General features: G+C 43.5%; 1 protein-coding gene across 1 annotated transcript in view; it reads left to right on the top strand.

Moving 5' to 3' along the window:
• The first annotated feature begins 696 nt into the window (after positions 1–696).
• The window catches only part of LOC126252089 (trypsin delta-like), a 534570-nt gene continuing 511224 nt past the window's right edge, over positions 697–24042 (top strand). Inside the window, exon 1 of the mRNA XM_049952948.1 lies at positions 697–1110. Coding sequence (XP_049808905.1) covers positions 706–1110 — 405 coding nt within the window. The 5' untranslated portion in view covers positions 697–705. The remainder of the gene's footprint in view (positions 1111–24042) is intronic.

Below are 24042 nucleotides of genomic sequence, written 5' to 3' on the forward strand. Positions count from 1 at the left end.
ACAAAAAATCCGCAGGGCATTAATTATGGCTAAGGTAGTTTTGGGTGTTGAAAGTACATTTCATTACGACAGTTGTTGCGTTTTGTTCTCCAACAGTTATTCCTTCCCTTTCACTAGACATACTCATTCTAAACCCTTAATTGAAATTAGTCTTAAGCTTCATTATAGGGTCTGTACTTAGTCACACGGTCTAGTCTCCACTAAGGACAGCAGTAACACTGCTTGTGATGATGACGGTTAATCACCCTACAATGTTGCTGTTTATGTCGACATATTACCTAAATTTGAAGATGAGTAGAGAGATTATGAAAGGAGTAATAGGTTCATTCAATAGGTTCTTGCATTACTGAATACATAGGCGAAATATTACAATGTTTATTCTTCTCAAAGAATACAATTATTTTAAGTCTACTCCTTCTCCCCGAAATGTTTCACCGTACACTGGTATGTAAGTCATTCACTTAGCTCTGACTGATGCATGAGCGTAGCTGTTCAGCAGTCTGTTATGGAAAATGAAATAAAGTGTGGCGTTAGTAACCAAGAGTCATAGCGCCATATATTCATGCTTTGACCTCGTTGAGACTACTTGAGAGGTCGTGAGTGTCAGATTGTCAAGTGGTCATTAAAGTGGAGAGCTGTACGTACTTCATAACACCGTTATAAAAGCCGCGCACAGGCGACTGTGATCATCCGCCGGCCAGAACCATGCAGACAGCCGTCGTCCTGTGCCTGCTGGTGGCGCTCTGCAGCGCTGCGCCCTCCACGAGGTCCCACTTGCCCAGACCGCGCCTCGATGGCCGCATCGTGGGCGGCGAGGCCGTAGACATCTCGCAGTACCCCTGGCAACTGTCGCTGCAGAAGCTGGGCTCCCACAGCTGCGGCGCCTCCACAATCAGCTCCAACTGGGCGCTGACGGCGGCCCACTGTATCGAGGGCGCCTTCGTCAACTTCGTGTCCCTCAGGGCCGGATCTTCCACCCGCGGAAGCGGCGGAACTGTGTACGATGCTGCCGACGGATATTACCACGGGGATTACGACTCCGATACCACTGACTACGACGTCGGCGTCATCCAGATTGACGGATCATTCTCCTTCGATTCCAACGTTCAGGTACAGCTCGTGCTTGGAAGGAACTAACTTGGCATATTTAAAATTCGTTTTTAAATTAAAACTGTATGCTAGAGATCGTTTATTTTGCTTTTTCTCGTACATAGTTACAGGTGCATTAAATTCGATACGAACTATAGAATTCTAACACCAAAAACAAATGTTTCTGAGATATCACCATTACTTGACGATAATAAAAAGCATACGGTGCTATAACAATTACCTTCTTCAAACAGATATTTTTCCATAAGAAAATTTTCGTGCCTTAGTACCATCATTATCATATGGTGCCATTTATGTGAGATCATTCAGGAAGCTATGGTGTGGTAAAAAGATCTCTTTTGGTTGTATTACATGACATGTTGTCTCTTTTGTACCGAAACCGTAGAAATTACGACTGAATCAAAATTTTGCACGTGTTCTCGTTTCCATATAAGCTGTAATTGTGTTCTGGATGTTTTGCTGCTTTTTGGAATAATGTGTAAGGCGGTAATGTTTTGCCTCCAGACATGAAATATTACACCAGTTCGCTTGCATCTTCTATTCGATATGAAGTCACGATTTACCATGGACAAATTTTCTTTGGTTGATTGTGGGTAGGATCACTAGTAACATTTTCTGTGCTGTTGAAGCTCTGGTAATTAGTTTAAGGTGGACGCTGAAAGCGGGGAGCAGTGACCATTACACATTCCCGTGAAATCGGCGATCAGCAGAATGTAGCTGTGCTCGACCGAAAGGGACGTTTTATGGCTGTAAAGGAAAGAGAAAGGAGGCAGCGAATTTACAGCGCTGATGGCAGCCTGGCCGTTGCGAGGCTGGTGAGGGAAAGCGAGATGCATACCTGACGCTAAAAAGTCGGTGATTACAGCCAGGTGCTGGAAACCAGGGATGAAGAGCGTTAGCATGTTACAAGGGAAAGAGCATCCTTTTAATACGTAGGAATCTGTTGGGTTAACGAGCAGAGGACCAAGTTGACTCTTCGCAGTATTTCTCGCGGGAGACAGTGATGCCACGTTCCCCACCAAAAAGCAGAGCACTGAATTTGATTAGCTGAGTCCTTAGTCGTAGGTTCAATTGGTTCAAATGGCTCTGAGCACAATGGGACTCAAGATCTGAGGTCATCAGTCCCCTAGAACTTAGAGCTACTTCAACCTAACTAATCTAAGGACATCACACACATCCATGCCCGACGCAGGATTCGAACCTGATACTGTAGCAGTCGCACGGTTAAACAGACTGAAGCACCTAGAACCGCCCGGCCACCACGGCCGGCTTAATCGTAGGAGGAGTTTTAGAATGTTCTAGAATCGTTTTCTATACGGGTTATTAAATGCGAACAGTTGACTCCCAGCTTCATGACTTTGTTTAGTGGGAGGCACTGCTCTTGTAAAGGGTGCAGGGCTTCCTTGCAGGGAGCATACACACATATGCCTCGAGCCTTAGCGTGTCGGGGAAAGCTATGTTAAGAGGAGGGTTTAATATTCTGAACTGACTTTCTACTCTTGCACTTTTTCGCTGTCGGAAAATAAATAATTTTACAGTATCTAATTGTATTCATTCTAGTAGGTATCTATGCAACGCTATCGATCTCCTAATTCAGCTAATGTAGAATATCGTCACGACTAGACATCTGATCTAATATATTTCTCTACGGGTAGGTTGTCAATTGAAGGGCTGCTATTAATTCTTTTATAGAAGCAATGTATTTGTCAAGCAATACAAAATCAGGCTACCAAAGATACTCACACCGTATGTACACCAAAACACCTGGGCGTTTACGAAGTAAATTAGTGTGACTAGAATTTAAGTTCCGTAGATGACTACGTTATTAGAGACAAAAGACATGACGGACTGAAGGAAGATTTCGGCTGTATCTTTATCAAAGACTCCATCACAGCAACTGTCGTAAGGGGTTTAGAGAAGTCACGGAGAGTTAATCGACTATCCTCTCAAATAAGAGTCCAGGAAGTTGACCGCTGCACCAGATCTCTCGGTGCTTATTGAGGAAGTAGATTTCACCTGAATGTGTAAGAGACCAGAACATTACAAAACTCGCAATAATCTTCACGTAATTTTTGAGGTAGTGTAGTATAACTGTGACCATCTAATGGTTAACCTACACGTTTATCAGTGAGCCACATTGTTCATAAAAGTTAAATAGTAACATTAGGCAGCATACTAATATACCCGCAAAAATGATGCATTCATGTATCAAAATAATAATTAATACGAGGGCTGTTCGGAAAATAATGTCCGAACTGTCGCGAAATGAGAACGACAGTGAAAATGATTTTTTTTTATTCGTAACAGTTAGCCTCACCTTCCAGCTACCCCTCTAAATAGTTGTCACTGCGACTTAGATATTTATCATGGCTTTGTACAAACTATACAACACCATCGTCACAGAAAGCAGCCGTCAGTACTTTCCGCCAATTCTCTACGCTGGTCTGCCTTTCGTTGTTTGTGCCAAAATGTTGTCTTGGTCACCAGCGGTTCATGTGAGCAGTGATGAACAATAGAGGGATCCAATTAACGGCGGTATTGTTGGTGATCAAACACTTTGCATCGAAAATGCTGCAGGAGCCTTTTCATTCCCCTGCAGCGTGCGGCTGAAAATTGTCTTAAAGAAAGAAACGCACGACATTTATGTTATGTGGGCTACATAGCTTCAGGCGAAATCTCTAACCAGATCCACATACTTGGAGGGAGACACTTTTATTTTAGGCATTGTAGGTGATGACTTTGCGGTGTGAAATGAAAAGAGCGCCGTGAATCGATCGACAGGCCCACTATAGACACTGCCCAACACAGTGCAAAGTTGCATCGCATTTTCACAGTAGTTTTCATTTCGCGTCCAATACGACCTTACTTTCCTAACACCCCTTATATGGTAATATAAGAGAGAATAGCCCCATCTATTGGATGGAAACTGTAACGCCAGAGGCAATTTCTTTATACCTTATTACTGATGCTAATAGAAGTGTACCCAAAACATCAACTTGGCAGTCAGCAATGGCTCGCCAGAGTACTGGAATCGTGCCCAAGCTCTGTACCCGTGAAAGGGTGAAGATAATGTGAACGCCACGCGGGATTAGCCGAACGGTCTGGGGTGCTGGTCCGTCCCCTCGAGGTTCGAGTCCTCCCCTGGGCATGGGTGTGTGTGTTTGTCATTAGGATAAGTTTGGTTAAGTAGTGTGTCAGCTTAGGGACTGATGACCTTAGCATTTATGTTCCATAAGATTTCACACACATTTGAACATTTTTTTGATAATGTGAACTCAGTGCTTCAGAGTGACCTATCTATTCCAAAATAAATCTCATAATGTCGCAGAATGGGAAAAGGAAGGGAGGATAATTTGAGACAGAGTACAGACTCTAAGTGGTAGAGGACAATCGGAGAACCATCTCTCCAGGTCGCAGAATGGTCATATCTTGGTTGCCTTCCTGTCTTCTACAACTCAAAATACATTTATGTACACACACATGAGCAGAAATCTCCGACAAACACAAATCTCCTTGACATTCGGACATTAATTTGTTGTTACAAAGCCGGCCGCAGTGGTATAGCGGTTCTAGGCGCTTAGTCAGGAAACGCGCGACTGCTACGGTCGCAGGTTCGAATCCTGCCTCGGGCATGGATGTGTGTGATGTCCTTAAGGTGAGTTAGGTTTAAGTAGTTCTAAGTTCTAGGGGACTGATGACCACAGATGTTAAGTCCCATAGTGCTCAGAGCCATTTGAACCGTTTTGTTGTTACAAAATTGAGCTAGTGGAGCAATTTATTTTGGTTGCATATTAAAAATCCGCTAGATTAGAGAAAGAGTGAATAATAAGCAGTGTCACACTAATTTTGATGATTTTATGTTCTCTAGGTAAGGCGTCTTATTGCGGCATTAATTGATAAATAAATTTCCCCGCTCTTTTGTTTAAAAGTACGTAAATCCGTGTAAGGTATCTCACGCGTCGCCATTGTGACTAAAATAGATCTATAATGCAGTTTCCTATCCAATGAGTGGGTTAGGAATCGTCATTTGTCAAATAAACGGATCTACTTCCACTATTCAACATTTCAGCCAGTGTGGTCGCTGCACCAGGGACCTGCGGCTACAGTTGATGTTTACATGAATAGACTGAATTGGGCTTCGGGTTCGAGAGTGCGCTGCCCATCGGGAACAGATTTTATAGTGAAGTAACATTCAACTGGGTAGGTGTTCCTCAGTGAAGCGACCGCCTCCGCCTCGCTGCTGTCCCAGGCTGAAACAGTTGATGTAATTCTCATGCTCGACCGTTCGATAAACATCGGTTTCTTCATTCGTTTGTGTCGTTCTAACATTTCCATAACATTCATTTCTTACTGACCATTCGTTCCCATTGTTATGCACAAAACAGTAGTGCAGAAGTCAGTGTGTCAGATTTCGCGTGCGCTAGACTTCATTTCACTGAACAAAATTACTTCTTCAGCAACAATGTTGAGAGTGTCCTCGAAATGTTCTCCGGTTCTAATTTTATACTTACGGACTATAATCTTACTATGAAAGGAAAAATTTTAAGTTTGTGGTTGGAAAGAGGGGAGGGGGAGGATCGCAGTTGAGCGAACAGTTTGCACGACTACCATGCTCTGAACTTAAGTTCTCGGACCTTTACGGACATCAATCTTTCGTTAGTGAAGAAACAGTAACGTAGTCAGCTCTCATACATTATAACTGACTAGGTGTATCAACAAGAAGTCTCTAAATTCTGATAGTAATTGTTAGAGAACTGAGTACTAATATTTCCCTCTAAAACTGATATCTTACGACGCATAATAGAGAATATAGAGTGACAGCCCATCGTTATTAATTACAGCAGAGCACATCATGACGGCATTAGAACTCTGTATCAATCATCGCCATCATCATCATCATCATCACTTCAGACATTATGCTTTTATTTATTTTGTCTTCTACGGCACACAGCGATTCCAGTTTCTTCTCCCAACTGGCTTAGATCTTCTTATCAGCGAGACGATCTTCCTCAACACATTCTTTAACGAAGTTCATTCACGATTGTCTTCTTTTTCTGTATTTAATTATATTTAACGCATACAGTTCTCCCCTAATTTGATATATCGAAATATGTCAGCTCTTGTGCGTGTATTTACTGCTGTTATAAATTTCTTCTCCGTTGCTTTTATGCTGCTTTTCCGGAGTTTACTTATAAACCACGATTTACCTCTGTAAGCAAGCAGTTCATATAATATCTCAATCATGTTTCTCTCCTCCTTTTTTTGGACATTTGTTTCTTGTTAAAAATATACTCCAAAATTTTGATGATTTCTTCTCCATTCCTTCTTCATACTCATATGTGATGTTGAAATTGTAACAGCACAGTACTTGTGTTGTCCTCCTGTTCTAATTACAGTCACAGTATTGATTGTTCAGGATGATTTACTTTAGAAGCCATTCAATTTCTCTCCGTCTCTGAAATCGTCAAATTAAAATTATGAAACGTAGCGAATGAGCTAAGCAATTAATAAAATTCTATGTCACATTTTATAAGTGACGTTTTGCAAAATGGTTCAAATGGCTCTGAGCACTATGGGACTCAACTGCTGAGGTCATTAGTCCCCTAGAACTTAGAACTAGTTAAACCTAACTAACCTAAGGACATCACACACATCCATGCTCAAGGCAGGATTCGAACCTGCGACCGTAGCGGTCTCGCGGTTCCAGACTGCAGCGCCAGAACCGCGCGGCCACTTCGGCCGGCGACGTTTTGCAAGTCATGTGTAGCATGAAGTAGTCATGTTGTACAGATGGGTTAGGTTTTATGTTCAGCTGACTATTTTTCATACGTATGGTCCACCAAGGCTGAAATCAGTTACTGAATAATAAATAAAGCATACCTGCAGCTTTGATAGATAGATGATATTTCTTGAAGAACGATTCCAGCCTAAAGTTTTCTTAGTTGTGTTAACATTGAAAAACGAATGTTATGTTGCCGCAGCACTTTCCTCTGATGTTCTGAATGTGTGTATCGTACTTTGCAGCCGGTGGGCCTCGGCTCGACGGAGCCATCTGCAGGCACAGCGGTGACCATCACGGGCAGGGGTGCCCTGTCCTCCGGGGGCTCTTCGCCCATACAGCTGCAGGCGGTCACCACGTCCATCGTGGCCCGTGCCTCCTGCAACATAGCCTACGGCGGCGAGATCACTCAGCGCATGATCTGCGCAGGCGAAGACGAGGGCGGCAAGGACTCGTGCCAGGGCGACAGCGGTGGACCACTGGTGGAAGGATCCACCCAGTACGGTATCGTCTCCTGGGGAAGAGGATGCGCTCAGGCCGGTTACCCTGGCGTCTACTCTAATGTGGCCAACTTGCGTTCATGGATAACACAAGTCACTGGAGTGTAACAAGCCATCCAGCCGTAAATGAATAAATTATTCTTAACTGTAACATAAGACCATCACAATAAAACTTTTTTTCGGTTACATAATGTATAAATTATATCAACTCTTTCTTAACCGAAATACTATGTCCTCAAAACTACATTGATTAATTCTCCTGTATTATGAATTCCATATCAATAGTAATGAAGATGGAGGTACTCAATAACATGTAATTGATGATGTGGTTCTGAAAGACTGAGAGTACATCGCTAATCTCATACATTCTATTCAGCAAAATAAGAGCCGTTCTGTTGCCACTTCCCTCTATGATTTCCGGAACTTAAATGGAATGTTATCCATCCCTTCTGCCTTATCTGATCTTAACCAAAACCTTTTAAAATCTTAGTACAGAATCCCTAGTCTCTTCCCTGTTGATTCCTATTTCTTCTTCTATCACGTCATCATACCAGTCCTCCCCCTCATGCAAGCCTTTAATGTACTCTTCCCACCTATTCGCTCTCTACTGTGCATTTGATAGTGAAATTGCCATTACACTCTTAAGGTTAGTACCCTTAGTTTTGATTTTATTAAAGTTTGTATTGACTTCTCTTTACGTTCGGTGAGCCCTTCTTCGATTTCTTCACATTCTTCAAGCCATTTTACCTGAACCTCCTTGCACTATGCACTCATGTCATTCGAAAGTGTCTTGTATTTCTGTATTCTGAAATGTCCCTGAACATATTCTTCTTTCGTCGATGAAGTGAAGTATCTATTCTGTTACCTAATGTTTCCCCGCAGCTAACTTCCTGGTACCTCTCCTTTTCATTTCCCTGATTTAGAGTTGTCCATTCCTCTTCAAGTGTATTACCTACTGAGCTATTCACTTTTCGCAGTATTTAAAACCTCAGAGAACTTCAAACATGTATCTTCAGCCCTTAGTACTTCCGTATCCCACATTCTTGTGCATTGTCTCTTCCTGAATAAGCTCTTAAACTTCATCCTATCCATCATCATTACAAAATTCTGACGTGATTATGCGTCTACTTCAGGGTACGCATTTTAATCCAATCTTGGATTTCCGAATCTCTGCCGAATCTACCTGGGATCGTCTCCCTGCCTTCTCGGAGTGTACCTCCTCCTTTCGTGATTTTTTAACAGAATATTGCCTATTACTAGCTGCAACTTATTGCCAAACTGTGTTGGTCTTTATCCTTTCTCATTCCTACTACCAAGCCCATATTGTCCTGTATCCCTTTCTTCCAGTCCTACCCCTGCAACAGCATTCCAATCCACCATGACTAATAGACTTCCATCTCACTTTACATATGAATTCCACATTCAATATCCTGTTACACGTTTCTGTCTTGATTGAGCACTATAATTTCCCTTCTCAAATACCCTAGGTTCCCTATGACATTCAAACTTCTGACATTCCACGAGCAGACTTGTAAAACTTTACCCTTTAATAAATCTTTTTCTCATTTTCACCTCCCCTTGGTTGTGCGCTCCCGTAGATCTGAATGGGCGACTAGTCGGGTCTCATTTTCCAATGGAGAGATCATCCGTTACAGCGCACATGTCCCATGGATACACACTTTGTGACCTTAATGCAGTGGTGTCCATTCCCTTCAGCAAGAAAGCGCCCAGAATCTCTGTCCCCTCCTCAACCCCCTTTAACAACGCCGTTGCTAGAACGAGGACGACTCTTATGCTGGAAGTCTTTAAAAAATTGTAGTAGCTAAGCAGCATTAGGAGGAGCAGGGAACAGTCCTGTAAATGACAATGCTTGACGATAAAAGTTTTGAGATATATATGGAGGAAACGAAGAGACAAGCGAAGGATGTACTACGTCTATAAAAATAGCACGGCAACTGTAAGACTAAATTTAGTAGAGGGAACAGTTCAGCTGGAGACATCATTTTCTTTTAACTGTGATGTAGAAGACGGAATAAAGGAAATATAATGAAATTTTGTAACAGAAGCGAATTAATTTCAGGTCATAAACTGGCCATTGGTTTTCAAGTTTTTATTATTCTTCTTCTGCTCGACCTTTTGTGTACTGTCTTACTGATTCTTCATTGGACTATTTTAAGACAGCATTTGTGGAGAACTTACTTTAGAGGTACACGTATCACTGCCGTAACTTCCATACCGATGGGTCTATGTGGCTTATGCCCTTACAGTCCACTTCTTTCACTAGCTAATATAAGTAACTGAACATGCTATGTTGAGAGGATGATCAGAAATTCATTAAATGAAAAAGAATGCTGTTATTATATCTTCATCCAAAGAAAAAACCCCTACGTCGTCCTGAAGCCGATTCACCTTACTTGAACACACTCACACACACACACACACACACACACACACACACACACACAGATATTCACATAATCGCTAGAGTTATAAACAGTTGTTTTAAATTTCGTTCGATGGCAGTAATAAAAAATACGGTGATCTATGAAACTTTCAGTCACACAAAACCTTGTGCTGAACTGAGACTCAAACTCAGGTCCTTTGCCTTTTACAGAAGGAGGTAAGGTACTGGTGGAAGTAAGGGTGTGAGAACGGTCGCCAGTCACGTTCGGGTAGCTCAATCGGTAGAGTTCTTCCCCGCAAAAGGCAAAAGACCAGCGTTCGAGTTACAGTCCACCACAAAGTTTTAATTCGCCGCAAGTTTCATGTCAGAAGTGCCCACTCTGCTGCAGATCGCAAATTGCTTTCTGTAGCACACTAATTCCTATTGCTTACCGTCAGCCATAAAGTAAATGCTTAACTCCCCTGTTCCCACCAGTGACTATCGTGGGCCTACTAGTTTTCCATGTACCTCATTTTCAGGCACCTAATGCATATTTCACTGGTAGTGACATAGTCTTAGCCCTCACATCTGATTTGAATAACCTCGTACCTCACAGAGGGGTTCACTGGACCCCAGGAAAATGTTGTCACAAATCAAGTGTTGTAAGCTAATTGATTTGTACAATGGACTTTCTTATGTATCTGGGAGGTTGTAATTAACCATACAGTTATCCATAACGTTTTTTTATTATTACAACAACAATTAATAAAGGTTATCTAAAAATGAGCATAGTATTGTTTATACATAATGTGCTGAATTTTAATGATTAGTTTTCTTAAATTTGATTGTGTATAATGCAATAGAATAGCTTAATTTACACTCCTGGAAATTCAAATAAGAACACCGTGAATTCATTGTCCCAGGAAGGGGAAACTTTATTGACACATTCCTGGGGTCAGATACATCACATGATCACACTGACAGAACCACAGGCACATAGACACAGGCAACAGAGCATGCACAATGTCGGCACTAGTACAGTGTATATCCGCCTTTCGCAGCAATGCGGGCTGCTATTCTCCCATGGAGACGATCGTAGAGATGCTGGATGTAGTCCTGTGGAACGGCTTGTCATGCCATTTCCACCTGGCGCCTCAGTTGGACCAGCGTTCGTGCTGGGCGTGCAGACCGCGTGAGACGACGCTTCATCCAGTCCCAAACATGCTCAATGGGGGACAGATCCGGAGATCTTGCTGGCCAGGGTAGTTGACTTACACCTTCTAGAGCACGTTGGGTGGCACGGGATACATGCGGACGTGCATTGTCCTGTTGGAACAGCAAGTTCCCTTGCCGGTCTAGGAATGGTAGAACGATTGGTTCGATGACGGTTTGGAAGTACCGTGCACTATTCAGTGTCCCCTCGACGATCACCACTGGTGTACGGCCAGTGTAGGAGATCGCTCCCTACACCATGATGCCGGGTGTTGGCCCTGTGTGCCTCGGTCGTATGCAGTCCTGATTGTGGCGCTCACCTGCACGGCGCCAAACACGCATACGACCATCATTGGCACCAAGGCAGAAGCGACTCTCATCGCTGAAGACGACACGTCTCCATTCGTCCCTCCATTCACGCCTGTCGCGACACCACTGGAGGCGGGCTGCACGATGTTGGGGCGTGAGCGGAAGACGGCCTAACGGTGTGCGGGACCGTAGCCCAGCTTCATGGAGACGGTTGCGAATGGTCCTCGCCGATACCCCAGGAGCAACAGTGTCCCTAATTTGCTGGGAAGTGGCGGTGCGGTCCCCTGCGGCACTGCGTAGGATCCTACGGTCTTGGCGTGCATCCGTGCGTCGCTGAGGTCCGGTCCCAGGTCGACGGGCACGTGCACCTTCCGCCGACCACTGGCGACAACATCGATGTACTGTGGAGACCTCACGCCCCACGTGTTGAGCAATTCGGCGGTACGTCCACCCGGCCTCCCGCATGCCCACTATACGCCCTCGCTCAAAGTCCGTCAACTGCACGTACGGTTCACGTCCACGCTGTCGCGGCATGCTACCAGTGTTAAAGACTGCGATGGAGCTCCGCATGCCACGGCAAACTGGCTGACACTGACGGCGGCGGTGCACAAATGCTGCGCAGCTAGCGCCATTCGACGGCCAACACCGCGGTTCCTGGTGTGTCCGCTGTGCCGTGCGTGTGATCATTGCTTGTACAGCCCTCTCGCAGTGTCCGGAGCAAGTATGGTGGGTCTGACACACCGGTGTCAATGTGTTCTTTTTTCCATTTCCAGAAGTGTAGTTATTACAATCAATGAGCAACATAGGATGTTTACATGATTGGTACATGTCACACTGCAACACCATACTGAATACTAATTTTTATATGTGGTTTATTACATGTATATATTCAACACGAGAGTGAACTTCAGTGTATTCAGTAGTGTAATGTAATAATAATAGACCATCAATTCACACCGAGTGTGCTTACTGACAACACAAAAAGTGATTGATATAAGAAACGTATTTTAAACTTCATTCTAAGATACATTAGTATGTAACTAACCTGTTTCTACGGGTTGATACATTATTATAGGGTCGGCACCGACTCCGTGTAACTCACTTGGTTACTTCTTACTATTGACCGAAAGCATAGGCAAACGGTCGCTGCTTGCAGTCATCGTGCGGCACCTGTGAATAAACCGTGTAAGACAGCCATGTACTTAATGCGTTCTGTGTAAGTGGCATGAAGCGCCTTTGAGTCAACAGAACGTAGCGCTCGTAACTATGTCCGAATATTTAAATGAACCAGATGCCAGTGGAAATGCTTATTGACTGTGAAATTAACGTGATGAAATTAGGGCGCCACCGACTCCAACCATATGACAAATCAAAGGTTTGGCAAAGTCGGAAAATAAATTACTTTGATCATAGACCAAAAACTTATAAAAGTGCATATGTTGTGATATCGCTCATAGGGGATGCGATGTAATTAATATACTACTGGCCATTAAAATTGCTACACCAAGAAGAAATGCAGATGATGAACGGGTATTCATTGGACAATCGCCCGCATCTCGTGGTCGTGCGGTAGCGTTCTCGCTTCCCATGCCCGGGTTCCCGGGTTCGATTCCCGGCGGGGTCAGGGATTTTCTCTGCCTCGTGATGGCTGGGTGTTGTGTGCTGTCCTTAGGTTAGTTAGGTTTAAGTAGTTCTAAGTTCTAGGGGACTTATGACCACAGCAGTTGAGTCCCATACTGCTCAGAGCCATTTGAACCATTTTTAACCATTGGACAATTATGTTATACTTTAACTAACATGTGATTACATTTTCACGCAATTTGGGTGCATAGATCCTGAGAAATCAGTACCCAGAACAACCACCTCCAGCCGTAATAACGGCCTTGATACGCCTGGGCATTGAATCAAACAGAGCTTAGATGGCGTGTACAGGTTCAGCTGCCCTTGCAGCTTCAACACGATACCACAGTCCATCAAGAGTAGTGACTGTCGTAATGTGACAGTCAGTTGCTCGGCCGCCATTGACCAGACGTTTTCAATTGCTGAGAGATCTGGAGAATGAGCTGGCCAGGGCAGCAGTCGAACATTTATTGTATCCAGGAAGGCCTATACTGGAAATGCAACATGCGGTCGTGCATTACCCTGCTGAAATGTAGGTTTCGCAAGGATCGAATGAAGGGTAGAGCCAAGGGTCGTAATACATCTGAAATGTAACGTCCACTGTTCAAAGTGCTGTCATTGCGAACAAGAGGTGACCGAGGCGTGTAACCAATGGCACCCCGTACCATCACGCCGGGTGATACGTCAGTATGGCGATGACGAAAACAAGCTTCCAATGTGCGTTCACCACGATGTCGCCAAACACGAATGCGACCATCATGATGCTGTAAACAGAACCTGGATTCATCCGAAAAAATAACGTTTTGCCTTTCGTACACCCATGTTCGTCATTGAGTACACCATTGCAGGCGCTCCTGTCTGCAATGCAGCGTCAAGGTTAACCGCAGCCATGGTGGCCGAGCTGATAGTCAATGCTGCTGCAAACGTCGTTGCACTGTTCGTCAGATGGTTGTTGTCTTGCAAACGTCCCCATCTGTTGACTCAGGGATCAAGACGTGGCCACGATCCGTTACAGCCATGTGGACAAGATGCCTGTCTTCTCGACAGCTAGTGATACGAGGCCGTTCAGATCCAGCACGGCGTTCCGTATTACCCTCCTGAACCCACCGATTTCATATTCTGCTAACAGTCATTGGATCTCGACCAACGCGAGCAGCAATGTCGCGATACGATAAACTGCAATCGCGATAGGCTACAATCCGAACTTTATCAAGAAAACGTGATGGTACGCATTTCTCCTCCTTACACGAGGCATCACAACAACGTCTCATCAGGCAACGCCGGTAATCTGCTGTTTGTGTATGAGAAGTCGGTTGGAAACTTCCCTCATGTCAGCACGTTGTAGGTTTCGCCACCGGCGCGAACCTTATGTGAATGCTCTGAAAAGCTAATCATTTGCATATCACAGCATCTTCTTCCTGTCTGTTAAATTTCGCGTTTGTAGCACGTCATCTTCGTGGTGTAGCAATTTTAACTGCCAGTAGCGTAGTATCACCAGTACACTGTTCACGAGAACTAAACATTTAAAATAAAATATAATGTGCATGAACACTGTGCATAAGAACAGTTCCCAGCAACACCTGGAAACAAGACTTAATCTAAAGCATTTGTTTTAAAACAAAAGGAGAAACTAATAACTGGACCTGTGCGTTAGGAAACGCGTTGGTTGTGTAACGGGAAAGCTACGAGGTGAGTGGCTTGGGTGCTAAAACGTAACCTTGGAATACAAGAGAAAATTGTGGGTAAAATCAATTATTCCTAAGACATGGATGTGGGGCATGTACACAATTCCTGATAACATTAATTCCTAAAACATTAAAGAAAAGCATCGATACGTTCACCCTTATAATCTACACCTAAAACCATTGGTGTGAAGCGTTCGTACAACTGTGGTTGCCTGATGACTGACTGCAATGCTCGTGAAACGGTACACGTTTCGCAGCACACCCGCGTGTCCACGTGGTTTGTGGAGACGCAATTTCTAGGTATCGTGGCCAAGTTGCAACAATATCACGTCACTTAATCATGAACAGTTAACATTCTTTAAAACAGACATGAGATCGGACAGTTAGTGATGACGGTAGCACAACAAACTCTAATGTTCAACCACGTGGTTGGCTCCCCACGTACAAAAGATACATAAAGCAAGCAAAATTTACAAGAAAGCACAGCTATTAATATTTAGAAAAATGAAAGCCTATACAGGCACAGATGAAGGCAAACAGGCATTCATACAGAAGCGAGGGCTCACTTCTTATACACTCCTGGAAATGGAAAAAAGAACACATTGACACCGGTGTGTCAGACCCACCATACTTGCTCAGGACACTGCGAGAGGGCTGTACAAGCAATGATCACACGCACGGCACAGCGGACACACCAGGAACCGCGGTGTTGGCCGTCGAATGGCGCTAGCTGCGCAGCATTTGTGCACCGCCGCCGTCAGTGTCAGCCAGTTTGCCGTGGCATACGGAGCTCCATCGCAGTCTTTAACACTGGTAGCATGCCGCGACAGCGTGGACGTGAACCGTATGTGCAGTTGACGGACTTTGAGCGAGGGCGTATAGTGGGCATGCGGGAGGCCGGGTGGACGTACCGCCGAATTGCTCAACACGTGGGGCGTGAGGTCTCCACAGTACATCGATGTTGTCGCCAGTGGTCGGCGGAAGGTGCACGTGCCCGTCGACCTGGGACCCGACCGCAGCGACGCACGGATGCACGCCAAGACCGTAGGATCCCACGCAGTGCCGTAGGGGACCGCACCGCCACTTCCCAGCAAATTAGGGACACTGTTGCTCCTGGGGTATCGGCGAGGACCATTCGCAACCGTCTCCATGAAGCTGGGCTACGGTCCCGCACACCGTTAGGCCGTCTTCCGCTCACGCCCCAACATCGTGCAGCCCGCCTCCAGTGGTGTCGCGACAGGCGTGAATGGAGGGACGAATGGAGACGTGTCGTCTTCAGCGATGAGAGTCGCTTCTGCCTTGGTGCCAATGATGGTCGTATGCGTGTTTGGCGCCGTGCAGGTGAGCGCCACAATCAGGACTGCATACGACCGAGGCACACAGGGCCAACACCCGGCATCATGGTGTGGGGAGCGATCTCCTACACTGGCCGTACACCACTGGTGATCGTCGAGGGGACACTGAATAGTGCACGGTACATCCAAACCGTCATCGAACCCATCGTTCTACCATTCCTAGACCGGCAAGGGAACTTGCTGTTCCAACAGGACAATGCACGTCCGCATGTATCCCGTGCCACCCAACGTGCTCTAGAAGGTGTAAGTCAACTACCCTGGCCAGCAAGATCTCCGGATCTGTCCCCCATTGAGCATGTTTGGGACTGGATGAAGCGTCGTCTCACGCGGTCTGCACGTCCAGCACGAACGCTGGTCCAACTGAGGCGCCAGGTGGAAATGGTATGGCAAGCCGTTCCACTGGACTACATCCAGCATCTCTACGATCGTCTCCATGGGAGAATAGCAGCCTGCATTGCTGCGAAAGGTGGATATACACTGTACTAGTGCCGACATTGTGCATGCTCTGTTGCCTGTGTCTATGTGCCTGTGGTTCTGTCAGTGTGATCATGTGATGTATCTGACCCCAGGAATGTGTCAATAAAGTTTCCCCTTCCTGGGACAATGAATTCACGGTGTTCTTATTTCAATTTCCAGGAGTGTAGTTACAACACTTTTGTGTGGCGCTCTTCCGGCGGATCCCAGTCTGCTACAGAAATTTACTAAAAGAAAAATCTCCGAAAGATTTGCATTCCTTGCTGCGACAAGGCAAAGCTACCTTTCATAGTTGAAAAGCGAGAGCAAAAGCTAACAGCTCTCCTCTCGCCAAGTAACAACGCGCCACGCGGTCAGTCTAACTTACCCTTTTTCGACTGGAGTGCTGCAGTGGACGCTTTCTGTACCAGTGGCAGACTACCTCGCTTTTCTCCTCCACTCTCTTCCATACTCTGCGTCGCCTGGAGAACCCAAAGGTGTCATTTCCACCACCAACCTAATGCAGGTAGATTTCTCACAAGTAACGCAAACCTCTTTGCCTACTTGTCCACTATGAGAGTTGGCTGTTCTGTACAACTGCTGCTGAATCTGTATGACTATCGCAGACTTTCTGCAGCAGACCACGCCACCGTCTAGCAACGTGACACACAACCATATTCCTTGAATCAGTTATGAAAAAAGAGAAACAAGGAAAAGGAAGAGAAATGATAGTGAAAGTGGGCTACCGGACTAATGAAAAGTGGCTACCGGACCCTTTCATGTTAAACCTTTTTAATGCACATTTTCACAAATGTACTATGATTGTAACTAACTTTGTAAACACTCTATGCCAAAACATTTACAAAAATCAAATAATCTATCATCATATGTAATGATAGATTATTTGACTTTCACAGGATATTTCGGCATAGAATGATTACATAGTTAGTTACCATTATCGAATATTTGTGCACAAACGTATAAGAAAGATTAAACTTAGGTTCATTAGAATGAAGTGAAAAACTTGACTAGTATCAGTCACTATCTGTAATGTCTGTGAGCACACTAGGTACAAATTAGTGCTCTGTATTCATCACAGATCGCCCTCTTACAATTCTGGCAACACATTTTTTTTTGTTTTTCTGTCCCTTTTTCTTGAAAAAGAGAGAACATCTCTCTTTGCTGGTTAGAGGTTGTGGTCTGTCTTGAATCACTGGGTCTGTTTGCAATATTTCTTCCAGAGTTCTCTTCAAATTCCTTCGAAGTGTAGGTATATTCAATCTGGCCCTTAGGTGTGGTACAACTACGTTCCATGCCAGTTCGCGAAGATCATTTCTTCATGGCCTCTTTATTTCAGTATTAGATATGATAAACAGATCCACGGCATTTATTCCTCTTGAATCCAAAGTGGCGCAGTAAACTTTCGTAGGCCATCTTCATGCTCCACAAGCCGTGGTGTAAGTTTCACACATATGTTAAAAAGTGTCAGTGCCACTGTTTGTTTCATAGTATGAAATTATCGTTACAGATTTTCCAGTTGTTTCGTCGATGTTGTTTGTGCTATACATGGTAACAGCAAGATTACAACATATCTTTGGGACATATGATAGTAGCGTGTTATTGACATCAAAGGAAAATTGTGTTTTCCAGACATTTTGAGAAAAAAAATGATTGTGGTATATTAGGCTTATTTTTTCTTACAGTCCACAACATTGTCAAACCAAAGGTTTCAATTACTGTCAGATAAACATAAGATCACAAACACAACGTGTCAACTATGAGGCCTCTATTAGTGCATGAATGTGTTCTGTTAACTTTCTCACATAAAAAAATATTACAGCTTCACATTTCTGTGCAACTATCACGTCAGCACGTGCAAAAGCGTTTAGCATATGATAAGTCTCGGAAGCATTTAACATCAAAATTTTAGTTCCACATTTTTCCAGTTTTGAAGACATATATTCTGAAGTGGCATTTCCCAAGGAAACCTATTGGCTGCTCATCTGTTGCACAGTATTCGAAAGGAGTGTACAGGGATTTTCATTTATCAATAAATTCAGTCTGAATGTCCTGAATGGTCACAAATTGATCTTCTTGCTTACTGTGCATGTGGGTTGCTTATTCACCAAATCTTAGAAAAATTTATAAAAACTGAAATCGCCTTTGTTCCCCACAGTACCCCACAGTCGTTTAATGAACAAAGTAAGAGCATGTGGACTATCAGAGAAATTGTGTGATTGGATTGAAGAGTTCCTAGATATCAGAATGCAGCATGTCATTCTCAATGGAGAGAAGTCTTCCGAAGTAAGAGTGATTTCAGGTGTGCCGCAGGAGAGTATCGTAGGACCGTTGCTATTCACAATATATGTAAATGACTTTGTGGATAACATCGGAAGTTCACTGAGGCTTTTTGCGGATGATGCAGGGGTATATCGAGAGGTTGTAACAATGGAAAATTGGACGTAAATGCAGGAGGAACTGCAACGAATTGACGCATGGTGCAGGGAATGGCAATTGAATCTCAATGTAGACAAGTGTAATGTGCTGCGAATACATACATTTAGCTACAGTATAGGAGGTCAGCAACTGGAAGCAATTAATTCGTGAATTATCTTGGAGTAGGTATTAGGAGTGATTTAAAATGGAATGATCATATAAGGTTGATCGTCGGTAAAGCGGATGCCAGACTGAGATTCATTGGAAGAATCCTAAGGAAATGCAATTCGAAAACAAAGGAAGTAGGTTACAGTACACTTGTTCGCCCACTGCTTGAATATTGCTCACCAGTGTGGGATCCGTACCAGATAGGGTTGATACAAGAGATAGAGAAGATCCAATGGAGGGCAGCTCTCTTTGTTACAGGATCATTTAGTAATCGCGAAAGCGTCTCGCAGATGATAGATAAACTCCAGTGGAAGACTCTGCAGGAGTGACCCTCAGTAGCTCGGTACGGGCTTTGATTGAAGTTTCGAGAACATACCTTCACCGAGGAGTCAAGCAGTGTATTGCTCCCTCCTACGTATATCTCGCGAAGAGACCATGAGGATAAAATCAGAGAGATTAGAGCCCACACGGAGGCATACCGACAATCTTTCTTTCCACGAACAGTATGAGACTGGAATAGAAGGGAGAACCGATAGAGGTACTCAAAGTACCCTCCACCACAGACCGTCAGGTGGCTTGCGGAGTATGGATGTAGATGTTGATGTAGATGTGAGGCTAAAGAGGGCTTTACCAAATTTAGGAGACTATTTCTGATCTGTCTGAGCAGCATTGTTCACTCCGCAGATATACAAGTTCTTAGTTGTAGTACTAAGGTACCTCAGCGAGCTTCCTATTGAAGAACACTGCGATTAATTTTTTCGTTGGCGTAAGTGACAATCCGATCCAGCATTTCATCTGTCAATTTGTCCTTTTCGTCCTGGGAGGTGAGAAACTAAATTTCTGGAATTAGTTTCTCGTATTACATGGTATAGCTGGAGACCATTTACATTCATTCTAAACTGGAAGAATTTTTCATTTGGAAGAACTGCTATGGATATCATCGTCGTCATCCGAACCCTCTTCTAGACTTGATGGTTCCTGTATTTCGACAAAATCATAACCTTCAACAGGATCTGGGCCGTCAAATAGAACGTCAAAGCCCAACGTTCTAAATATACACGAAACTTCCTTGCAGATTAAAACTGAGTGCCAGGCCGAGACTCGAACTCGGGACCTTTGACTTTCGCGGTCAAGTGCTCTACGACTGAGCTACCCAAGCACAGCTCACAACCCGTCGTCACAGCTTCAATTCTGCTACTACCTCGTCCCCGATCTTCCAGACTTCACAGAAGCTCTGCTGCGAGTCTTTCCCTTATAGAAGAAAAAATATTGTGGAAACATGGCTTAGCCACAGCCTGGGAGATATTTCGAGAATGAGATTTTCACTCTGCAAAGGAGTGTGCACTGATATGAAACTTGCTGGCAGGTTAAAACTGTGTGCCAGCGAAAGGTAAAGATGCCGATTTGGAGTCTCGGTCTGGTACACAGTTATAATCTTCCAGGAAGTTTCATATCAGGGCACACTCCGCTGCAGAGTGAAAATCTCGTTCTGGGTTACAAATATATCTTAATCTGTTCTGAGTCGTTTACTCAATGTAGCTGAAAAATAAAATATGTAGGGCTACATTGAAAGGAAACAGTGATAGATTACATACAATATGTTGGGACCTGCTTGGTAGGTAGTCAGAGAGAGCACAGGATAAGGTTAAATTTGTGGATGGGGCCGCAAACAGTTCCTGTGAGGTGCACAATCAAACGCAACTTTATTTTTCTAAGAAGCACTATTTACACATCGGCTTAAAAGATCACAATCAAACAATACGGCTGAAGGCTTAATTAAAAAACTTGAGATGCTTTAAAAATATAATTTTTTTAAAAAAAGAAAAAAACATGCAATAAAAACGATTAACGGCCGAAGGCCTAGACTACACGTCTGAAGGACAGCTATGATTAAGGCACATTGATAGGCAAGAACATTTCTTTTAAATTTACGACAAAACAGCCGAAACCTCAATAACTTATTGTAAGGCTGTAGACCACAAAAAATCTGAAACAACGACTGAAGGCCTGAACAACGCGTACACACTGCCTTTGGCCCCGGCCTGCTATGGAGACTTGCTTGCTGCTTCTTCCCAAGTGACTCACTAGCCCACACCCCACCACCCGGAAATACTAGCGGTCACACCAAAGGTAGTACGACAGTACTAGTACCGATAAGCGCTGCTGCTGCCACTCAGGGAGGCAAGCCAGCAACTTGGTTACGCCAGTAAGGAAGAACAAGACGCCAGTCAATGTAAAAATGCCAACGAAACAACGGCATGAATGCGAGCCGTACACGGTCATATATATTCCAGTCTTGTGTACTTAACCAAATATAAAGTTTCCAATTTGCACAAATCAGTAATATGGTCTTCACACTGGGCTACGACACTGCACTAGATTTTAGAAGAAAAATTTGTAGACATAAACTGGAAAGAAATAGTATACAGTGTAATACATATATCTAATGCACAAACCGTATATCTGTTTCAGTGGTGTATCATATATAAAATAATGCATTTTCAGTCAGCATAAATGAGCTACACGGAGCTCACACTGGTGATATAAAGAGCCCACAGATGTTCAACAATCTTTACAACTTGACACCGCCACTACAGTCACGCAGATGTTTGAGTTTACATCGCTTTCATGTAGGCTCTGTTCACAAAGAAATAAATATTATGTTTCAATAAATTTTTGCCGCCTTACTTTTTGTAATACGCAATAAAACATAGACTGTGTGTTTTAGGACGCCAATGTGAGGTGCGAGGAAGGGTTAATGACAAAAACCTCTGCAGTCTTAGAGGGGAGTAGAGAGAATCAAACGGAATATTCAAGCCATGGTTACCTCTGTGAGGTGGCACCAGGTTTCGCTGTCTGAGGAGCTCTTCTTTTTAACGACATGTATTCAAAAGCAGAACAAGAGCGCATTTTAACTTGTCTCACCGTTTCAACATTAGACAAAATGAATAATGTATGAGAATTAAATAATACACAAATTCAGGTCACATTGGGATATGTTTTTATGTTTTGGTACACAGACAAAAATTTTAATTATCATTTAAAATCTCAAGATGCAGGGTCAATGCCTTGAACACATTACGTAATTATGCCTCTCTCTTCGACTCCCCCTACCGCTCCCATCCATTCCCATCACCAGCTTTTCACAGCATGATGCTAAAATAATACTAAAACGATAGCTATGGATATTCCCTATTTCTGTGAATGTCAAAGATATCACGTTCACACGCAAACAAGCGCACACACAACCACACACACACACATAGAGAGAGAGAGAGAGAGATAGAGAGAGAGAGAGGGATTAAGATTATCAGAACGCTCAGAATTTTCCTTATCTATTTTGCTGCGTATTGAAAGCACTCAGCCAAAAAATCACGTAAAGCGGTTGATTTGCAGCATTTAAGCGTAATTACAGGGTGCTTAAAAGTATCTGAACACTCTGAAATATTGTTCCACGCTGTTGCCGCCTTACTTTTTGTAATACGCAATAAAACATAGACTGTGTGTTCTAGGACGCCAATGTGAGGTGCGAGGAAGGGTTAATGACAAAGGGATGTCCTTAGGTTAGTTAGGTTTAAGTAGTTCTAAGTTCTAGGGGACTTATGACCTAAGATGTTGAGTCCCATAGTGTTCAGAGCCATTTGAACCATTTTTTTTTTGTTAACAGAATTCACCAAGAAAATTGTGCAAAGCAACATCTCCATACATTTAAAGTCCGATTTCCCTGACGTAGATGGTGTAAAGCATAACTTGTCTGCAAATTAATTATCTTCCACACCTATGTTGCTCTAGGATGTCTGTCATATGTCACAAGACAAATAGAAAACACTTTCAAGACATAACTTCTTATTTGGTTCCAGAAACGTCATTGCCTGCGAAGTTCAATCATCGTTATGTGACGCGCATATCACTTTACAAAGCACGCTTGGGACAAAACTGCTGATCTAACTTGCCCATGACAGTTACCAAAGTAACCAATGTTATTCTCACATTTAAAGTCGACTCAAATAATGGTATTATTCTCAACCTTATACCATTTTATATGAACCACATACTAGGGTTTTAACTTTAGCTCCCGGCAGAAAATGTTTATCATACTCTGTCGGCATAAATCGAAAGTACACTACAGTTCGATGGAATGGCAGACTTAACAGTTATAGTACTCAGTAGTATGGGTAAGAAAAGAGGGTTGCTTCCCTTTCATAGTCAGACTAGCATTATGGTGACTCCAAGTTAAGGTATTAACTTTTTCTCATAGTAAAGCCATTATATCTTGTTTTTGATAACGTCTGAAATTAGTGCACGGTAGTAACTCACTTTCGTGTAGGAAAGAAACGAGGGTAGCCATATCCATCAAAACTGGTGACATGACAATCGACTTCCAAATAAAATTCCCTGTGGTATTCTCTTCTCCTTATTAGGAGACAAGTGTAATGACTGCAACCTCTTTAGTAGCCCTTATAATTGAATTCTGTGATTACTTTTGTAAATGATGAAAGTCTATATGTGGTGAATGCAGCTTGCCGCTAACTTGGTGTAATGTTTGGTCTGTACAGAAGTGTATCTGTCGCCTTTATTGCTCTTTCACTCTCACACAGAAATGTTCTTTATCTGTATACAGTTTAAACTATATTAATTACTTGAGATCAGCCTAGTAGAATCTCTGGTGGAGCCCTTCGTCTTAATATTCAGCGGCTGGCTTGCTAGAAAAGATCTTTGCATTGGTTATTATTATTAAGCGCTGCATTCAGTTGGGAAAATCGATCGTTTGAACCATTCGTTCAGTTTACGACAGATCTAAAATTTCAGATGTGAACGAAGCCTTTTTGGACGATTTCTAAACTCAGAGATTGCAGGCTCTCTTCGTCACAGCTGAAACTTCCCAATTAATTACAGGGCCCAGACAATCATCAATGATTCAGACAGAGAACTCATTCGTCATTCACTCTAGAATAAAATGTTCACAAACCTTATTTCAGAGGCAAAATTATATTGGCTCATTTCCATACATGTTCCGTTTGGTGTTGGTTCC

The sequence above is a fragment of the Schistocerca nitens genome, chromosome 4, assembly GCF_023898315.1.
Source record: "Schistocerca nitens isolate TAMUIC-IGC-003100 chromosome 4, iqSchNite1.1, whole genome shotgun sequence".
NCBI lineage: Eukaryota > Metazoa > Arthropoda > Insecta > Orthoptera > Acrididae > Schistocerca > Schistocerca nitens.